General features: G+C 37.8%; 2 protein-coding genes and 1 long non-coding RNA gene across 3 annotated transcripts; all 3 read right to left on the bottom strand.

Annotated features, from left to right (window-relative positions):
* Positions 1-7,382: 7,382 nt before the first annotated feature.
* On the bottom strand, positions 7,383-9,021 carry LOC145554341 (nuclear factor 7, brain-like). Its single transcript, XM_081613911.1, has one exon. It carries the CDS (start codon positions 9,004-9,006, stop codon positions 7,621-7,623), a length of 1,386 nt encoding a protein of 461 aa, XP_081470037.1. The 5' UTR covers positions 9,007-9,021; the 3' UTR covers positions 7,383-7,620.
* Positions 9,022-13,666: 4,645 nt separating this feature from the next.
* LOC145554283 (nuclear factor 7, ovary-like) lies at positions 13,667-15,323 on the bottom strand. The gene has a single exon (XM_081613825.1). It carries the CDS (start codon positions 15,075-15,077, stop codon positions 13,689-13,691), a length of 1,389 nt encoding a protein of 462 aa, XP_081469951.1. The 5' UTR covers positions 15,078-15,323; the 3' UTR covers positions 13,667-13,688.
* A 1,933-nt stretch (positions 15,324-17,256) lies between these two features.
* LOC145554015 (uncharacterized) lies at positions 17,257-19,035 on the bottom strand. The gene is made up of 3 exons (XR_014090053.1): positions 18,865-19,035; positions 17,908-18,189; positions 17,257-17,477 (listed from the first exon to the last, which is right to left on the bottom strand). It is a non-coding gene; the product is annotated as an uncharacterized LOC145554015 (long non-coding RNA).
* Positions 19,036-21,071: the final 2,036 nt, after the last annotated feature.

The raw sequence follows: 21,071 nt of genomic DNA, 5'->3' as shown, positions 1-21,071 counted from the left end.
GTTCAGAGTGCATTTGAAACGTAATCAATTACGAATTTAATGATAGCTCTTGACTTAATGTAATGTTTTGATTGTTGATTCTATGTTGCATGACTCTGTTTTCGTGTTTTTAATTATGTAAAGCACTTTGAAATGCCTTGCTGCTGAAATATGCTCTACACATAAAATTGGATTGATTGATTGATGACCTAGAAGCTAATATAAAAATACCCACAAATTATAAAAATGACTCAAATCAAATATAAATGTTTGTGCCTCATCTATACAGACTGATAGAACAATTTCACACAGATTTTGAATCAAGAGGTCACATGACCTGGAAGCTATTAATGAAAAACCATCAATTTTGATTAAAAAAATTCCTAAAAAATGGAAAATGGCTAAAAATGGAAAACAAAAGTTTGTTCCTCATCTATAGAGACTAGTAGAACAATTTCTAAGTGATTTTGAGTCAATATGTAACCCAGTCTAAATTAAAGGTATTTTGTTTTGAGTTAAGTTCATGGAAGATGTAATAATTTAGATTGTATTAAACATGTTGGCTTAAATATGTTAAAATTGTTATAAATAAGTGTTAACAAAAAGCTGTACTTACAGGTACTTACAGTAATATGGTTAAGTTAAAATAATTTGGAAAAATGTAGTTAAAACTGTTATAGAAAAGTAATCTTCAACGTATTTTATTTTGAAGGGCTCATGTTTGAAAGAAGAAGTTGTATAGAGCAAAGCAACTATGCTCGTCCGTTATTGGCTGAGGATTAGGAAGGGATAGGAAAGTAGGGGGAGACAGAAAAACGAGAGAGAGAGAGAAAAAAGAAAAGTAAACATATGAACCGCGCTGAAAAAACGTGGCGGACTTATTAATGAACGAGTGTCTTGCAGATATTTAGACTTTCAACTCGACAGTCTTTTAATAGATATCGACACTACACTTTTTTGCAGCTACTGTGATAATTTCTGACCGGAATTCACTGTACAGTAGGTGAAAAGTCATATGTAATGCTCGCTAACGCATTAGCATTCATTAGCACAGTGAATGGACTTGAATACTGTGAGCTAACTCGGCTAACAGAAGACTCAACTAATGTTGCCGTCGTGGGAACGTTCAAGAGTTAAGTCTAGTGCAGAGAGAAGAGCTTACGCTGAAAGTTTCTGTGACTGTGCTGGAGGACTGTGTCTGCGTTGGACTTTCCTGCTGTTCCTGAATTCTGTGGACCGAGGGACTGGGGAAGGAGAGGAAGACATCTTGCCGACTGGGACCAAGGACAGGTTAAATTCTAAGAAGGTTCAAGATTTTCCTTGGAGTAAGGTATCGCAAGTCCACGCTTCATCACATCAGGCCTGCAACGGGGTTTTGTTTGTGACAATATTTAGTTAATTATTGCCGGCATAGGTGGACATTGAAGCATAGGTGTCATGATTGAGGGTAGACTTCTAACCCACATGCAGAATCAGACCCGGAGACTACTGGTGAGTTACTATTTTTATTAGAAAAGAACAATGAAAAGGTTCTGAAGGTGATCCGTGGGTCTAGGTCCAAGTCACGCCTGGAAGCGGAGAGAACAGGTTAATGGTCTGGCCAGAGGAGGGTAAAGCGCGATGGGTAACCGGGGTTATCGGCTTACGTCTTCTTGAAAGGCTTTCCGACGGGGGAGGGGGCAACGAGCAGTGGGCTGGAGCGGGCAGGCAGGTGAAGCTCTGAGAGCTGCAGGTAGAGTCGCCGATGGAAACTGACCAGATCCGTGGAGGGATAATCATCCGGCAGAGAGGAGAGGTCCGATGGCTCCTTAAATCCTCTCTTGACTGATGATCCAACAAGCTTCAGGCATGCAGCTCCACTCCAGACCACTCCCCAACGGGGAGCGAGACCTTTCTTAAAGAAAAAGCCCAGAACCTGACAATAGGCCCACATTTATTAATATAGGGTTTGAGAAACTAAAGACTAAAATATTTGCATTCTGTGAATCTATTATTGTTTAATATATTTTCAAGGGTTCAAATCTCATAAAGGTGTGTTTGATTCTTTTTATATGATAGTATGTGAAGTTTATTATTCTTAATCAGCGCTACATGATTGGGTGAGAAGAATAGAAAAGTACTGGAGTATTGTTACTTTAAGGTGAGTGAAACTCAACATAGGTTTTAAACACGAGAGTGTATTAAGTTATTATTTATAAGTTACTGGGTTTAACGAACTCAGGGGCGCGTACCTACTTTAGAGCGGTATAACTGGGCTACAAATAGGTCAGATGACTTGGAAGCTTTTGAATAAAAACCCTAAAATTTCAGTAAAAAAAACTTCCTAAAAAATTGAAAATGGCTAAAAATGGAAAACAAATGGTTGTGCCTCATCTATACAGACTAATAGAACAATTTCACGCAGATTTTGAATCAACAGGTCACATGACCTGGAAGCTATTGTATAAAAACACTCAATTTTGAGTAAAAAAAATCCTAAAAAAATGGAAAATGGCTAAAAATGGAAAAAAAAGTTTGTGCCTCATCTATAGAGACTAGTATAATTATTTGAAAGTGATTATGAGTCAACAGGTCACATGACCTGGAAGCTATTAAAGAAAAACCCTCAATTTTGAACAAAAAATTCCTAAAAAATGGAAAATGGCTAAAAATGGAAAACAAAAGTTTGTGCCTCATCTATACAGACTAGTATAATTATTTGAAAGTGATTTTGAATCAACAGGTCACATGACCTGGAAGAATAAAAACACTCAATTTTGACCAAGAAATTTCTAAAAAAAAAAAAAAAAAAAAGAAAAATGGCTAAAAATGGAAAGCAAATGTTTGTGCCTCATCTATACAGACTAGTATAATTATTTGAAAGTGATTTTTAGTCAACAGGTCACATGACCTGGAAGCTTTGAAGAAAAACACTCAATTTTGACCAAAAAATTCCTAAAAAATGGAAAATGGCTAAAAATGGAAAGCAAATTTTTGCGCCTCATCTATAGAGACTAGTATAATTATTTGAATGCGATTTTGAATCAACAGGTCACATGACCTGGACGCTATTGAAGAGAACATTATATTATTTAATATTAAAATAATTGAAAATATTGTATGACTTTAAAATTTTATAGATGATATTGAGTCTCATGTAAAATCATGAAATAGCACTTACAATTAGTTAGTTGGTTACAATTCAAGGCATTTATTAACATTTCTTTGACAGGAAGATTTGGTTCAGTAATTTGTTGACAGTCCCTAAGTCAGTGGTCCCCAAACTTTTTCCTGAGGGCCACATAACTTTTTCCTTCTCTGGTGCAGCAGCGGCAGAGGGGGGCGGACACCCAAAATTTGAGTCATAACATCACATTTATTAATATCACATTTATTATGGCTGAAAAAGAAAAAGTTGCCAAGATTGTACAAGAAGGAGATTCATCATGAAAATCAAACACATGAAGAGAAACACCACACGCTGCAGAGAATCCTAGCTAACGATTTCTCCTGCCACTCCTCTCAAAAACAACCAAGTTGGTTTTGGAGAGGAGCAGGAAACATTGAATTTTGTGAATAAACTATAAAAAGTTAATATCCTGTTTGCAGGTTTCTCTCCGGACGCTCCGGCTTCCTGCTACAATCTAAAGTCATCATTGTTGGGTTGATTAGTCTCTAAATTTTCCTTTGGTGTGAATAAAACATTCATTTTGTGAATAAAACATCAGGGCTGCACAGTGGATCAGTTGGTACCACTGCTGCCTTGCAGTAAGAAAGTCCTGGGTTTGAATCCCAGCCTGGTTCTGTCTGCATGGGGTTTTCTGCTTCTCCAGGTTCATATGTGGGTTCTCTCTGGGCGCTCCGGCTTCCTCCCACAGCCCAATAAGATTTACTGCACTTTATTATGGATGGGTATTATATTATATTATATTATATTATATTATATTATATTATATTATATTATATTATATTATATTATATTATATTATATTATAATATAATAAATAATTAGCAATTATAAATTATCATAATTAATTATAATTAATCAAAAAATAATTATTAATATTATTATTATTATTAATAATAATAAATATATATATATATAGTAGTACTGCAGCAGCTGATGCAGCTTCCTCTCCTCTGTAAATCTTCTTAGCTGCTGCTGCCACCAGCAGACGTGGCTCAGTTTAATGTGCCATGTCTGACCATGATGGAGGAAGAAGAGAGGAAAATATTCTGCTGCTCTGACCTAAAGAACAGGCCTTCTGATGGTTGGTTTTTATTATCAATTTGGTCATAAAAAGTAAATATTTCTGTAAAGACCTTCACTGGTTCTGTAAGGAGGAATGGACCAGAACTCCAGCAATGTATCATGAGAACTTTGTGGAAGGAAACCAGAACATTTGACCCAAATTAGAGTGAAGGAAATTCTGACCAAACCTGAGGAGATGGATACAAACTTCTGAATATTAAGTTAAGAAAACTGTCGATACATAATTTTTTCTCTTTTTTATTTCTGAATAATGAGGCATTTCACATTTTGGGGTAAAAGTTACTCAAGACATCAAAATGTACAAATAATCTGAATTCAGATTTAGGATTAAGTTACTTACTTAATCCTGAGTTTAAATAAATTACTTACTTAAGTTACTTACTTACTTAAGTTACTTAAGTTACTTACTTACTTAAGTTACCTACTTAAGTTAGTAAGTAAAGTTTATTCATAAACCGCTTTTCACAGACACAGAATCACAGCACTGTACAATAGAGTTATACAAAAATACACAAAGCCAACAAAAGAACTGCGACTACAACTCCTGAGTTACTGCGACAATGCCTGACCTGTGGCTACAACTCCTGAGGTGGGCCTCCCACACCTGAGCTACGGCTACAACGCTGGGCTGCTGTTGCTGCGACAACACCTAACTGCTGCAACAACATTGGGTTCCCGCTACAACATCTGACGAGTGGCTACAACGCTGGGCAGCAGCTACAACTCCTCAGGTTGCTGCCACAACAACACTTCACCTGAGCTGGACCTACAACGTCGACCATCAACTTGTTCAGATTAAACGGAAATGTCAAAAAGAAATTCGAAGCAAAGCCGAGTGACAACAGAGGAAGAGTTTGAGGAGATTAAGAAATCCTTAGATTTTATATGTCTGATGAGATAGCAAAAATCTCACAACAACAAAATCTTATAAGGAGCTTAATGGGGGAAGTTAAAGAATTGAAGAGACAGAATGTAGAGAAAGACAAGCAAATAGCCTTCCTGGAACATTGTGTGGCTGACTTAGAACAATACAGTCGAATGAATGATGTTGTAATTAGTGGGTTGGAAATGAAGATCATATGCCTGGGCTGTGACAGAGGCAAACATTACTGACGAAAGGGATGAAGATCAAGGAACTTTCGAAAACCAGGTAATATCATTCCTCAGTAACAAAGGCATTAGCATTGATAACTATGTTATTGAAGCTTGCCATCCACTTCCACAAAAAAACAAAGGAGTTAAACCTGCCATTGTAATGAGGTTTACAAACAGGGAACATAAGAATGAACTCCTAAAACAAGGGAGGAAATTAAAAGGATCCAATGTTTATATAAATGAGCATCTTACCAAAATTAACGCAGATATAGTAAGACGTTTTCTCAGGAAACAAAAGAAAATACAGTCAACATGGACTCAAACTGCAAGGTTTATATCAAATTAAACGGTTCACCAGAGGAAGCCAAGGTTCTGATCATCAGACAAATTGAAGAGTTGGATAAATATCAGTGAAACAATTGGCTATAGTTATAATCAGAGAAGTAATGGCAGCTGTCATTCAAATAATCAAGGAAATTGTTGTGTGGGTCAATATCTGTTTCTATATTCATGTGTATATTTTTGATTTATTACTGGATTTCAGAAAGTTGATCAGAAGTTGCCTGGTTCAGATCAAGAAATCTCAATTATTCACTTCAACAGCCGCATCCTTAATGCTAATTATGAAAAAATCAAAGAGTATTTATACAGGGGTGAAAGTAGTTTTAAATTCTTAGGGGTACTATGTGTGTTTTGGAGTTTCTGTGCTGATTTTTTTGTGAAGTGATAAAAGCTGGTAGCTCTTGAATTGCTACAAAATAAAGCTGTATTTCCTCCTTCAGCCCACTGGCTGCAATGTTGACACCTTGAGATGCCATGAGACCAAAATCCTGAACATCATGGCATGGAGAGCATCCCAGTTTTCCATGTCTGGCATATAACCATTTATTTTAGCTTTTAAACTGGTTCTATTGATCCTGTGTCCAGACAGAGGGATAATCAGTAGCCCAGCATCATGACCTGTTTGTTCTGAAGATCCTGCAGCTTCCACTTCTCTTCCTAACATGGCGCCTCCTCACCCTGACTCTCAGTGACAGGAGGAACCACAGAGCTCTGTTAGGTTAAAGCTCATCTTCTGAAGTTGGGATATTTTTCCTCCAACAGGTTCCAGAGGAATCACCTCAAACCAGATGTTGGACTGGATTTTATTTCACTGTCATTTGTGAATGTTAGAGCCTCATTTTCAGCAGAGTAGCTATAAAGGTTGAAAAAGGTTATTATTTTGTCGAAAGTCTCATCAACATCAATATTTCCACTAAATAAGAGGCAAAACAAAATTGTTTGATAAAGGAAAAGTCTCTCAGACTCTGAGCCCGACAGCACCAAACTACTTTAGTTTATTTTTCGCAAACTCACATTTAGGTTTCGAATCTCAAACTCACTAAATTTATTTGACTCCGTGAGTAGGAGATAGTAGACACAACTAAACACAGCTCAATGATTTACAGTGTAGTCATAAAACCAACCTGTCCCTACATTTAGGGCTGCCTGATAAAAATGTGACCGAATCATAAAAAGACTTCAACTGAATCCTCATATTTGCTGCCAGGACAAGAGCAAGAAAACCTTCTGCTAAACTGCAAATTATATTTGACATAATTAAGTCTTGAAGGTTTACTTCCTGTATTTTTAGAATGATCCATTTGGCTTTTATTTTCTTAAACATCAAGTAACACCACGACTTTGCCATTTTTATCTAAATTAGTTTTATTAATAATTACCCTAAGAAATTATTATAGTTACTCACAACCAAAAGTTGTACTTCGGTAAGAGTGGTACTACTTCAACATTTATTTACTCAAGTAAAAGTAAAAAGTATTTGTCCAAGAAATGATTCAAGTAAGAATAAAAATCTATTTGGAAAAAAAACCGACTGATCAAAACATCATTTAATATTTAAAAATTACATCATCAGGCAGAACAAAATATAAAGTTATGAGGAAAAGTTAGTATTTTTATCATTTTTGCTCACAAAAATTATCCCATATTCCATAAAATCTACATATTTTGAAAAAATAAAAAAAGCTTGAAAAACGGAAATAATTACCAAGAGATAAACAATAAAACAAGACCTCTCACTCTGAGTGATTTTAGAATCAGAGCTGAACTCAGACTAAAGAGTCAGATGAGAAAGATTAACGCTGCCCTGCTGCTTCCAGCAGCCTGGAGATGAATCTGAATCTGATCAGAGATGAAGAAGATGATCTGATCATCTCTAGTTTCCTCTTTAAAACTCACAGTTTCAATCTGATCAATAAGTTTTTATCTGGACTTTGTTCTTCATGCTGAGATCATCAGAGCTGCTGCTTCATCACTGAGATCTTCATCGGTACGATCTTTAAGGTTTTATTAGTGTAGAAGAATGGAAACATCTTGTCAGTGAAGGTGTGTGTGAAGGTGTGTATGTGTGTGTTAGTATCCAGATCAGAGAAGGACAGTTTTCCTCTGTCCCAGTCCAGATTCACTCTGATCCTCTGGAGATTCTTCTGGACTGAGAGAAAAATAAAAGGAGCTGATGGAGAACATGCATAATATTTACCTGAAGAGAAAAATATAAACAACAATCCAGACTTTATGCTTCTCTTCCTCTGAACAGACTCTTCTAACACACCAAGTCTCCATTCTTCACTGTCTCCAACATCAACATCCCAGCTGTGGTTCCCTGAGTTAAAACCCTCAGAACTCAGAACAGAGTAGTAATAATCAAATCTCTCTGGATTATCAGGAAGCTGCTGTTTCTCTCCTCTCCTCCCATTGGTCAGATCTTCAGACAGATGAAGGTGTGGACCAGCCGTGTTTGGGTCCAGAACCAGAGGAGTGTAGGTCACCATGGTCTCCATGTTGCTCCAGATGTTGAAGGCCAGGTTGCCCAGATGTTTGGCCTGGTCTATCAGAGCTCCTGAGGGCAGCTGTGGATCCTCCAGCAGGGGGCAGCGCTGGACTCTTTCCACTGCAGCCTTGTAGTTGTGCAGGAATGAGACGTCTGCAGCTCTCAGCTCCTCCTCTGTGGCTCTGACTGTGTCTGAAAGAGCTGCTATCTCTCTGCTCAGAGCCTCCATCTTCTCCTTCATCATCCCTCTCTTCTGCTCCTCTTCCTCCCTCAGTGCAGCCAGCCTGGCCTCCTCTTCCTCTGCTAGAAACTGATGAAGCTGCTTAAACTGCTCCCTAATCTGCCTCTCTGTGTGTCGGGCCTGGACCTTCAGGTGTTCTGCTGTCTGATCAAACTCCTCCTGAACTTTCTTCCTGAGCTCCAGCTTCTCCTTTAAAGGCTCCAGAGTTTCCTGAAGCTTCTTCTTGTGTTGCTGAGCAGCTTCATCGATGGGTCTGAATCTGTGCTTGGTGTGTTTTTCTGAATCTCTGCAGACGAGACAAACTGGCTGCTGATGGTCCAGACAGAAGAGTTTGAGTTTCTCAGAGTGCAGAGAGCAGAGATCCTCTGAAGCTGTTTGGTTTCTCTGCTGTAACAAAGACTCACACAGATTCTTCAGAGCCAGATTAAAGGGAGGAAGATCTCTAGAAGATCTCCTATTACAAACTGGACACTCTCTTCCTGGTTTCTCTCTCCAACATTTCTGCAGACACTCCTTACAGAAGCTGTGGCTACATGACAGAATAACTGGATCCTTAAATATTTCCAGACAGACCGGACAGCAGAGATCATCGTCTGATCTGGAAGCCATTTTGTCTCAGAGTGAAGCTGAAACCACAGCAGACAGAAAGTCAAAACAGGAAGTCAGTTTCTCTCCTGTAGAAACTTTCTGAACTTACTTTCACTTTGATTTGCTTGTTTTTCCTCCTGCAGCAGTCTGTGTTTCAGCGTCTAGTTGCTCAGTTCTCTCTCTGTTCTCCTTGTTCAGAGTTAGTTTGATTTCAGTCGGAGACGAAGGCAGGAGTCAGAGTTCATCCTCAGGGCGTTTCCTCTTTGAGTTTTTCTCTATGAACTGTTTCCGGGATTTTCCAAGTTTTCCTGTTGGAATCAGTCCAGAGGCGGAGATGTGGCGCCCTCTAGAGGATTTAATCTTAATCTGCAGTTTTATTAAAACTCTACAGCTTTTTCTGATTCATGACTTTGTTCCTGCTTTAAGTGAAAATATATTTTTCCTCTCATAAAACTCTTCCAGGGTCTCCACTATCTATGAAATTCAAATGAACACATTTCATGTTCAGTTTCCTTCTGTTTGCTGTTTTTCTGTCAGTTTCAGACTCTGGAGGTGAAAATGATGTTTGGTATTAATGAAAGTTTGTCCTGTTTTCAGAACAAGTGGATCAGAATCAGAAAAGTTTTCAGCTGGAGTATTTTAAAGTTCACATTTACTTAAAATATAAACCAAAAATAAAACCAGAGAAGAAGAAATTAATAAAATTACAATAAAAGCTGCTGCAGTAAAATAATGACCCTCTAATGATTCAGTGTCTCCTCCTCCATCCAAGCTGGCAAAGAGCAACACAATCATTGCTCTGATTGCAAACTGAGAATTTCAGTGACAGAGTTTTAAACAGATACTTTAGTTCATACTGATCTTTTTACCTTCTAATGGTCAGAAACAGGTGATTCCTCTTTGGTTACTGTGCATAAAACAGAGACTGAACAGCTAAATGAGATCTGAGTCAAGCCAATCAGGAAACGTTCAAACATTTACAGGAGATTCTGCTCTGCTGTGACAGAGATGAAGAAAATATAATAGATCCCAGTTTCTATAAGCAGGAAAAACCAGTAAGAATAAACAGCATTACAAACTGTAAAATTGTAAAATGCCTAATTAAGTTTGAAGAATAAATCATAAAACCAACCAAGACTGAAGTTGATCATCAACCATTTAATCTTTAAAAAGGACCCAAATTTAAACTTATGAGGAAGTTTTGGTTTGTTAGATCAAAATGAGCCTCTGAGTGAAAACCCACCTTCAAACATCAACAATGAGGCAAAACCAGCACATCCACCCCAAAAAGCTCCGAAGGACAAAGTGACCCCCAGGAAACGAAAGGAATACCAAGAGTGCTTATTGTTGGAGATGAAGCAGTAAATGGAATCAGTCTTGTTTGCAATCCCAAGAAAACGAGAGTGGTTTCTTTTCTTGGTCACACTGTATCTGATTTGACCCGCAAAGTGCTCTCTCTAACCACTGATCAGCCAAACATGGAGACTTTAGTTGTGCATGTTGGAGCCAACGATCTGGCAAAGCAAAAATCCGAAATTCTGAAAAAGGACTTTAATATTCTTCTGGACACTATGGGAAAATTAAAAATGAAGTTATTTCTCAGTGGTCCAATTCCATCGCCTCGATGGGGAGACGAAAAAGGCTGGGCATGATAAACAAATGGCTGATTAAAACCTGCTCTGCCAGCTCAGTGACCTTCATCCATAACCTCAGGATCTACTGGCAGCGCTTACACCTCTTTGGAAAAGGCAGATGCAATCTTAAACATGGGATAAAGCTGCTCACTGCAATCATTTTTCATTTTATCAACAACAACAACAATGTGACCATCGCTTCAGAAGCAAATTGCCCCAAAACAAACTGATAAAACATCGACTGGGGACAGAATGACTGTTTCCCCTCCTCCTTCCCCCCTTCTTTATCTTTCCCCCTCTCTTCTCCTTCCCCCTCTCTCTCTGTTCCTACACTCACTCATTCACTGCATTCAAGATACCTTTGAAGAAATGTCTTCCGGAACAGAGTTTCTCAAATTTACGGATGGTATAGATCAACAGGTTTGCCTTGGCTCGACTCTCCTTTGCGGTAACATAGCAGACCTCACTTCATCTAAGCCACCTGCCTTTGACCTCCAACTAAACAAAAAGTTTAGTTAGAAATTAAAGTTTTTGTTTTCTCCATTATTTTTCTCTCTGTAGAAGTTACACCTGGTCTGGGACTCTGATTGGCTGTGGTTTCTTCCTGGAGGAGGTCATTGGCTGACGTGGAAAGTTCATGAACATGGAAAGTTCTCCTGATGAGCCAACCTGTTGCGTCTCTGCTCCAGTCGGTCACGGCAGATGGCTGCTGGTACTGAGCCCAGTTCTGGTTCTGCTGGAGGTTTCTTCCTGGTAGAGGGGAGTTCTTCCTCTCCACGGTCACTACATGCATTTTCTGTAAGAGCAATTGCTGTAAAGTCAACGGCTCTACACAGGTGATTTGCTGTCGCCCCCTGCTGGTCAGGAGGAGTAAATGCTGTAAGTAATGACTCCATACAATCTGCTGGGTTTCCTTTGGTGCAAAATTGTTAAACAAATGTAATAATCCTAATGCATTGATAACTTGGATAAATAGTAATCTATGACTGAATTGAAACAACTTTTTGTAAAATGCCTTGAGAACAACATTTTTGTGAACCAACGTTATAAGTTTTGAAAGTTTGTGTTATCTACTTTTGGAGTTTTTAACATTTTGGCATGTACTTTTGGAGTTTTTAACATTTTGGTATCTACTTTTGGAGTTTTTAACATTTTGGTGTCTACTTTTGGGGTTCTGAACATTTTGGTATCTACTTTTGGAGTTTTTAACATTTTGGTGTCTACTTTTGGAGTTTTTAACATTTTGGTATCTACTTTTGGAGTTTTTAACATTTTGGTATCTACTTTTGGAGTTTTTAACATTTTGGTATCTACTTTTGGAGTTTTTAACATTTTGGTGTCTACTTTTGGGGTTCTGAACCTTTTTGTATTGGTTGTTGGGTTTTTTGTTTTTTTATATTATTGGTTGAGCTCAGTTTGAAAGGTACATTTTATACATTGCCAATTCACAACAAATGTCATCTCAATGCACTTTGAAATCATTTTAGTTCAATCATATGTTTTCCAATTGCGATTAGTTAACAGTACAATAAGCTCAGTTGATGAAAGTTTAAAAAGTTTGTACCAAACGACACCCTGCAGATTGTATGGAGTCATAACTTACAGCATTCACTCCTCATGACCAACAGGGGGCGACAGTAAATCACTTGTGTTGAGTCGTTGACTTTACAGCAGTCCCTCATCCAGAGCATAAATGTAGTGACCGTTGTCGTGAAAACTGGTCAAGAGGGTGAGATCTGTCCAGGTACACGCAAAAAACGGAATAAAGGCCTGAGAAATAACAGCAAATATTGTCTGTAACGTATAATCAAAATATATGTTCTGTATTTTCAATCAGTTAAGATGTTAGAATGCATTATGGACATTTAGGGTTGTACCTTTGAGATAACAGTAACGACTTGATTGTTGAACAATGATCACTAATTATTAAAGAATAGGAGTGATGAGTGAGGAAGAGTCATACTAAAGTAATAAGTTGATAAAATAACACATTGATTATGTTTTGTGATGAATTACAAAAAATAATGAAGAAAGACTTAAAGATTGTGAGAAATAGAATAAACTGTGTTGCAATTAGTACACTGAACTGGGCGGGGGTGCTGGGAAAACAGATGTCCAGTAGAAAAGGGAAGTACCGAAGGGAGTTGCTGCAATGAGTCATGAGGGCGGTGATGCTTGGGGAAAGTTGGGACTTTCCACAGCCAGTGGGACCGTTAGAAAGTCATGTAGACCCGTCCCACAGGCAACCATGGGTTGAGAGGGTATAAAAACCAGTGGATAGGGGAGAGAAGAGGTTCTTAGTCCGCGGCGCAGAAGAGGAGCCAACAAGAGGAAGCAGGCTGACGACCAGCAGAGGACCGCACCCCGGGACCAAGGGAAGCTCAAGACTTCACGCCGCCAAGAAGGGACGAGCACCAGCTCCTCCACGGCAGTTTCCATCCAAATGATTCAAGAGTAAAAATCTATTTGGTAAAAAAATCGACTCAAGTCCTGATCAGAAGATCATTTAATATTTAAAAATTACATCATTAGAAAGAACAAAATATAAACTTATGAAGAGGTTTTGGTATTTTAACGACTAAAATGACAATTATCCATAAATGTAACATAAAATAACAAAATCAGACAAAAGAAAACTAAATATTCAGTTTGGAGCTAAATAATTTAGTCAGCAACATAATTATGTAGTTTGTAAAATAAACATATTGCTGGGATCATTTTTGCTCACATATTCAATAAAATCACAATTTTTAATAAATCAGTTCCTGAAAAACAGAAATAATTACCCCGAGATGAAGAAAAAAACAAGACCTCTCACTCTGAGTGATTTCAGAATCAGAGCTGAACTCAGACTAAAGAGTCAGATGAGAAAGATTAACGCTGCCCTGCTGCTTCCAGCAGCCTGGAGATGAATCTGAATCTGATCAGAGATGAAGAAGATGATCAGATCATCTCCAGATGATCAGATCATCTCCAGATGATCAGATCATCTCCAGTTTCCTCTTTAAAACTTAGTTTCAATCTGATCAATAAGTTTTTATCTGGACTTTGTTCTTCATGCTGAGATCATCAGAGCTGCTGCATCATCACTGAGATCTTCATCGGTACGATCTTTAATGTTTTATTAGTGGAGAAGAATGGAAACATCTTGTGAGTGAAGGTGTGTGTGAAGGTGTGTATGTGTGTGTTAGTATCCAGATCAGTGAAGGACAGTTTTCCTCTGTCCCAGTCCAGATTCACTCTGATCCTCTGGAGATTCTTCTGGACTGAGAGACGAGTGGAAGGAGCTGATGGAGAAAATGCTGAGTATTCACCTGAATAGAACCATATAAACAACAATCCAGACTTTATGCTTCCCTTCCTCTGAACTGACTCTTCTAACACACCAAGGCTCCAGTATTTACTGTCTCCAACATCAACATCCCAGCTGTGGTTCCCTGAGTTAAAACCCTCAGAACTCAGAACAGAATCACAGAAATAATCAAATCTCTCTGGATTATCAGGAAGCTGCTGTTTCTCTCCTACCCTCCCATTGGTCAGATCTTCAGACAGATGGAGTCTTCGACCAGCCGTGTTTGGGTCCAGAACCAGAGGAGTGTAGGTCACCATGGTCTCCATGTTGCTCCAGATGTTGAAGGCCAGGTTGCCCAGATGTTTGGCCTGGTCTATCAGAGCTCCTGAGGGCAGCTGTGGATCCTCCAGCAGGGGGCAGCGCTGGACTCTTTCCACTGCAGCCTTGTAGTTGTGCAGGAATGAGACGTCTGCAGCTCTCAGCTCCTCCTCTGTGGCTCTGACTGTGTCTGAAAGAGCTGCTATCTCTCTGCTCAGAGCCTCCATCTTCTCCTTCATCATCCCTCTCTTCTGCTCCTCTTCCTCCCTCAGTGCAGCCAGCCTGGCCTCCTCTTCCTCTGCTAGAAACTGATGAAGCTGCTTAAACTGCTCCCTAATCTGCCTCTCTGTGTGTCGGGCCTGGACCTTCAGGTGTTCTGCTGTCTGATCAAACTCCTCCTGAACTTTCTTCCTGAGCTCCAGCTTCTCCTTTAAAGGCTCCAGAGTTTCCTGAAGCTTCTTCTTGTGTTGCTGAGCAGCTTCATCGATGGGTCTGAATCTGTGGTTGGTGTGTTTTTCTGAATCTCTGCAGACGAGACAAACTGGCTGCTGATGGTCCAGACAGAAGAGTTTGAGTTTCTCAGAGTGCAGAGAGCAGAGATCCTCTGAAGCTGTTTGGTTTCTCTGCTGTAACAAAGACTCACACAGATTCTTCAGAGCCAGATTACAGGGAGGTTGATCTTTAGAAGATCTCCTTTTACAAACTGGACACTCTCTTCCTGGTTTCTCTCTCCAGTATTTCTGCAGACACTCCTTACAGAAGCTGTGGCTACATGACAGAAGAACCGGATCCTTAAATATCTCCAGACAGACCGGACAGCAGAGATCATCGTCTGATCTGGAAGCCATTTTGTCTCAGAGTGAAGCTGAAACCACAGCAGACAGAAAGTCAAACCAGGAAGTCAGTTTCTCTCCTGTAGAAACTTTCTGAACTTACTTTCACTTTGATTTGCTTGTTTTCCTCCTGCAGCAGTCTGTGTTTCAGCGTCTAGTTGCTCAGTTCTCTCTCTGTTCTCCTTGTTCAGAGTTAGTTTGATTTCAGTCGGAGACGAAGGCAGGAGTCAGAGTTCATCCTCAGGGTGTTTACTCAGTGAGTTTTTCTCTCTGAAGTGTTTCCTGGTTATTCCAGTTGTTCCTGTTTGAATCAGTCCAGAGGTGGAGATGTGGCGCCCTCTAGAGGATTTAATCTTAATCTGCAGTTTTATTAAGACACTACAGCTTTTTCTGATTCATGACTTTGTTCCTGCTTTAAGTGAAAATATATTTTTCCTCTCATAAAACTCTTCCAGGGTCTCCACTATCTATGAAATTCAAATGAACACATTTCATGTTCAGTTTCCTTCTGTTTGCTGTTTTTCTGTCAGTTTCAGACTCTGGAGGTGAAAATGATGTTTGGTGTTGAGGAAAGTTTGTCCTGTTTTCACAACAACTGGATCAGAATCAGAAATGTTTTGATTTAAATTCAATCAATGCCCTGATATGTTTTCAACCTGAAAACTGGAAAACAGTAAATACTCCAGTTTTCAGCTGGAGTATTTTAAAGTTCACATTTACTAAAAATAAAACCAGAGAAGAAGAAATTAAATTTTATTAATTGCTTTTAACTGTAAAACTGTAAAATGTCTAATTAAGTTTGACCAATAAATCATAAAACCAACCAATACTGGAGTTGATTAAAATATCAACCGTTTAATCTTTAAAAATTACCCACATTTAAACTTATGAGGAAATTTTGGTTTATTAGATCAAACTGAAAATAATTCATTTTAAATAAAACTACAAAATAACAAAATCATGTAAAAGAAAGTTTTCCAAATCAGTTTTTAGGCAGAGATATGAAACTGATGAAATTAACAAACTGTACATTTTTGGTTAAAAGCTCATCGTTCAGTGAAGTTACTGAGTAGGTAAAGTATCCAGAAACTTTACTCAAGTAAAAGCAGCAAAACTTCATCACAAAATGACTAGTAGACGTAAAAAGCAGAAAGGAAATGTTCACTCTTTTGAACTTATTTACAGCAATTCATCATTTCTACAACCAACGTATCAGAACTGAGTTTATGGTTTTCACTGGATAAAGAAACTGTTGAATATTTAGGAGGTTTAAGTTTGTCCTGGTTTACCTGTCCTTTGTTTTCCCAAGATGGCGCCCATCACTTCCGGTTCAGACTTATTGTTAACTGTTGGTAATATTAATGATGTCATTAGGAAACATGATAAAAACATATTTAAATGCATCATCTATGATAGATTTAACAAAAAGAAACACTGATGTCTAACAGAGAGAGTTAGCGTGGCAGAAACCAAGATGATGCGTGAAAAAGTTTTATTCTTTACTCTGCACTTATTTAACCTCCAAAACACTGACCACTGCTCTCTACTGCCCTCTGCAGGTTGAATTCATAACAGAAATATACTGAGGAAAACAACGTGGCACTTTTACCTTAGTGCTGTTCAGCTAAAGTTTTTTTTTTTTTAAGTTATTCAAACTAAAATGTCACCTTCTAATGAAGTTCATCAAAAGTTAAGCAATAATTAAAAACCTAAGTAATACTTTTGATTAATTATTGACAATTTATGTAAAGAAGTTTCTGTATTTTTATTTTTAAAATATATCTACGGAGCTCCATAGGGGACACAACTAATTCTTCTCATTGAATTCCTTTACAATAAATTTCAAATTCACCCAGAATATACAGTCAAGCTGCACAAATGTAAACCTTTAATGAAATCAGATTACAGTAAAATAATAAGTGTCCAGACCTTTTTTTTTTTCATTTTTTAGGAGTAATTTGAACCGTAAACCTTCAGCAACTTCCTGAATCCAAATGAAACGTGACTCAGGTTGCCAAATGTGCTGCTGGCTTTTATTAACAACCACAGGATGAAACTGCATCACATAAAGGAGCCGTTAGCAGGTCGGCCCTCCGTTCACGTCTCCATCATCATGAGGAGGATCCAGGATGTCGGAACCTGAAACGTCCTGAAATCCTGAAGAATTTCTACCAGGGTTGGATTTAAAGAAGTCTTCCAGGTTTATTTTTGTTCCTTGATTAATGGATGCTGTTTCAATCTGTCTGACCTCATGTTCCTGGTTGATCACTGCAGTTCCTCCTTCTAAGATGTAGAGCTCTGTGTAAATATCATTCAGAGAGGTTTTCTCTCCACGTATTGCAATGCCTTCACAGATAGATTGGAACGTGTCCAGAAGAGACTCTTTGAGGTCATGTTGACATCGATCATCAAAATCTGAACAAAGAGATAAAAACACAAGATGAAACACTTGAAAAAATGAAGACTCAATTGATTGAATTTTAATTTGATTGTTTCTATATCAGGATGTTTAAAGAAAGAACTCATTCAAATTATAGACCATGAGGAAGATTTCATTCAGAAGAAACATGAAACATTCAAATCATAAAACATTCAAGTCATGGAGATTTATGGTGCCACTTTGCTTGTTAATAAATTGACTGGACTACAAACATCATGCTGAACATTCAATGTGTTTTCACACTAAGAGTCGCCTCCTGCCAATCTACAGGAAAACTTTTCTATAGTTTCTGACCTACAGCCCAGCAGGTGGAGTGCAACCATAATGTTCCATTTATTTTTGTTATAATTAGTCACTGTTGAATGAGTTCACTTCCACCCAGTCATGATTGGTGAAGGGACTAACCTAAATCAGAGGAGTCAGAGGACAAACTCAGCTGGCTGGACAGGGTAGGATCTATGTTGAGAAGACGTTTGATCATCAATCTACTGGCTCTCTGTCCTTTCTTCATCACAGCATCGATGGTGTCCCGGGCCTTGTTTGCTCTGGTTTGGTTCTTTTGAAGAATTTCTTCTTTCTCTGAACGTTTAAAGATGCCATCTACCTCAAGGCCATCAAGGAGCTGATTCAGGATTTCCTCAGAAACTCTCTTCACAAACTCATTGTGAACCTTGAAAAGTATTTTCTCTGCAGGCAGAAATCAGAAACATAATTAATTCAAACTGATGTCTGAGAGAAAAACGTGATGAAGATCAACTATTCATGTTGCTCCATCCAGAGATTCAGAGTCTGTTGATCAGCTCCTCAGCTCTAAACCTGTTGTTGTGTTTCTGCCTCATATCTGAGTGACGACCACTGATTCTGTCTACATGAGACCAAATGAAGCTTCTGGTTCATTACTTTCTTTCCTCACTGCAGGAAGAACAATAAAAGAAACACCTTCTAAATATGGAGCTGCACTATTTTAGGAAAAAAGGAAATTATGATATTATTGGTGAATATTGTGATGAAAATATTGACTGATTAACATTTTCATCACTTTTCTTTCTTCATCTCCATCTCTAAACTTTAGCATCTCTGACACCAAGTGATGGAATAAAAGACACAGAATGTCTGAGATAAATTAATAAATGATGCGATTACTGGATAAGTTAATCAGTGTATATAGTAAATATTCCTGAAGTATCAGAGCTGCTGGCCTGTTCTTCACTTCGGTTCCTTTTAGTTTCACCAGAGCTTCACTGAACAGGAAGCATGAAAACAAAGACACTGAGGCTGAGCTTCATCACATGGCAGCAACACAGGCTGTGATTGTTCAGTTTGTTCCTTTAAGATTCTTCATTTCTGCTTCTGATCACTTACCAAAATCCTCTTCCTGTTTCTCTGCCATCTTTTACCTGGAAAACATGAAGATTTGTTATGTTTCAGACTTTATTTCATGAATAGTTTATTTTATGCAGTTGGAATGGGAACTATAAATACCCTAAAAGTACTTATTTAAAACACACAAGCACAGACCCCTGACGAAAAACATAATTATGTAATCATGAAAGCTACAATGTCAGAGCAAACTAAAAAAACATCTGTGGTATAAAAATACATTTATCACATCTTTCTTTACAAGAAATGACGTTCCTGACTGTTCGTCTGATTTCCTTCAGGTTGAGATGTAAACATCTTCACCTCTTGCTTTTTGCCATCTGACTGTAATGTGTGGCTCCTGCCACCAGGTGGTGGCAAACCAGGAAGTCAGTTTCTCTCCTGTAGAAACTTTATGAACTTACTTTCACTTTGATTTGCTTGTTTTTCCTCCTGCAGCAGTCTGTGTTTCAGCGTCTAGTTGCTCAGTTCTTTCTCTGTTCTCCTTGTTCAGAGTTAGTTTGATTTCAGTCGGAGACGAAGGCAGGAGTCAGAGTTCATCCTCAGGGTGTTTACTCAGTGAGATTTTACTCTGAACTGTTTCCTGGTTTTTCCAGTTGTTCCTGTTGGAATCAGTCCAGAGGTGGAGATGTGGCGCCCTCTAGAGGATTTAATCTTAATCTGCAGTTTTATTAAAACACTACAGCTTTTTCTGATTCATGACTTTGTTCCTGCTTGAAGTGAAAATATATTTTTCCTCTCATAAACTCTTCCAGGGTCTCCACTATCTATGAAATTCAAATGAACACATTTCATGTTCAGTTTCCTTCTGTTTGCTGTTTTTCTGTCAGTTTCAGACTCTGGAGGTGAAAATGATGTTTGGTGTTGAGGAAAGTTTGTCCTGTTTTCACAACAACTGGATCAGAAATGTTTTGATTCAAATTTAATCAATGCCCTGATATGTTTTCAACCTGAAAACTGGAAAACAGTAAATACTCCAGTTTTTAGCTGGAGTATTTTAAAGTTCACATTTACTAAAAATAAAACCAGAGAAGAAGAAATTAAATTTTATTAATTGCTTTTAACTGTAAAACTGTAAAATGTCTAATTAAGTTTGACCAATAAATCATAAAACCAACCAATACTGGAGTTGATTAAAACATCAACCGTTTAATCTTTAAAAATTACCCACATTTAAACTTATGAGGAAGTTTTGGTTCATTAGATCAAACTGAAAATAATTCATTTTAAATAAAACTACAAAATAACAAAATCAGGTAAAAGAAAGTTTTCCAAATCAGTTTTTAGGCAGAGATATGAAACTGATGAAATTAACAAACTGTAAATTTTTGGTTAAAAGCTCATCGTTCAGTGAAGTTACTGAGTAGGTAAAGTATCCAGAAACTTTACTCAAGTAAAAGCAGCAAAACTTCATCACAAAATGACTAGTAGACGTAAAAAGCAGAATGGAAATGTTCACTTTTGAACTTATTTACAGCAATTCATCTTTTCTACAACCAACGTATCAGAACTGAGTTTATGGTTTTCACTGGATAAAGAAACTGTTGAATATTTAGGAGGTTTAAGTTTGTCCTGGTTTACCTGTCCTTTATTTTCCCAAGATGGCGCCCATCACTTCCGGTTCAGACTTATCGTTAACTGTTGGTAATCTTAATGATGTCATTAGGAAACATGATAAAAACATATTTAAATGCATCATCTATGATAGATTTAACAAAAAGAAACACTGATGTCTAACAGAGAGAGTTAGCGTGGCAGAAACCAAGATGATGCGTGAAAATAAGTTTTATTCTTTACTCTGCACTTATGACCACTGCTCTCTACTGCCCTCTGCAGGTTGAATTCATAACAGAAATATACTGAGGAAAACAACGTGGCACTTTTACCTTAGTGCTGTTCAGCTAAAGTTTTTTTTTTTTTTTAAGTTATTCAAACTAAAATGTCACCTTCTAATGAAGTTCATCAAAGGTTAAGCAATAATTTATAATGTAAGTAAACCTTTTGATTAATTATTGACAATTTATGTAAAGAAGTTTCTGTATTTTTATTTTAAAAATATATCTACGGAGCTCCATAGGGGACACAACTAATTCTTCTCATTGAATTCCTTTACACTAAATTTCAAATACACCCAGAATATACAGTCAAGCTGCACAAATGTAAACCTTTAATGAAATCAGATTACAGTA

Source organism: Poecilia reticulata, chromosome 12 (genome assembly GCF_904066995.2).
Source record: "Poecilia reticulata chromosome 12, P_reticulata-male-v2, whole genome shotgun sequence".
In the NCBI taxonomy this organism is placed as follows: Eukaryota; Metazoa; Chordata; class Actinopteri; order Cyprinodontiformes; family Poeciliidae; genus Poecilia; species Poecilia reticulata.
Note: the sequence above shows the minus strand (reverse complement) of the source record. Positions and strands in the feature narration are given on the sequence as shown.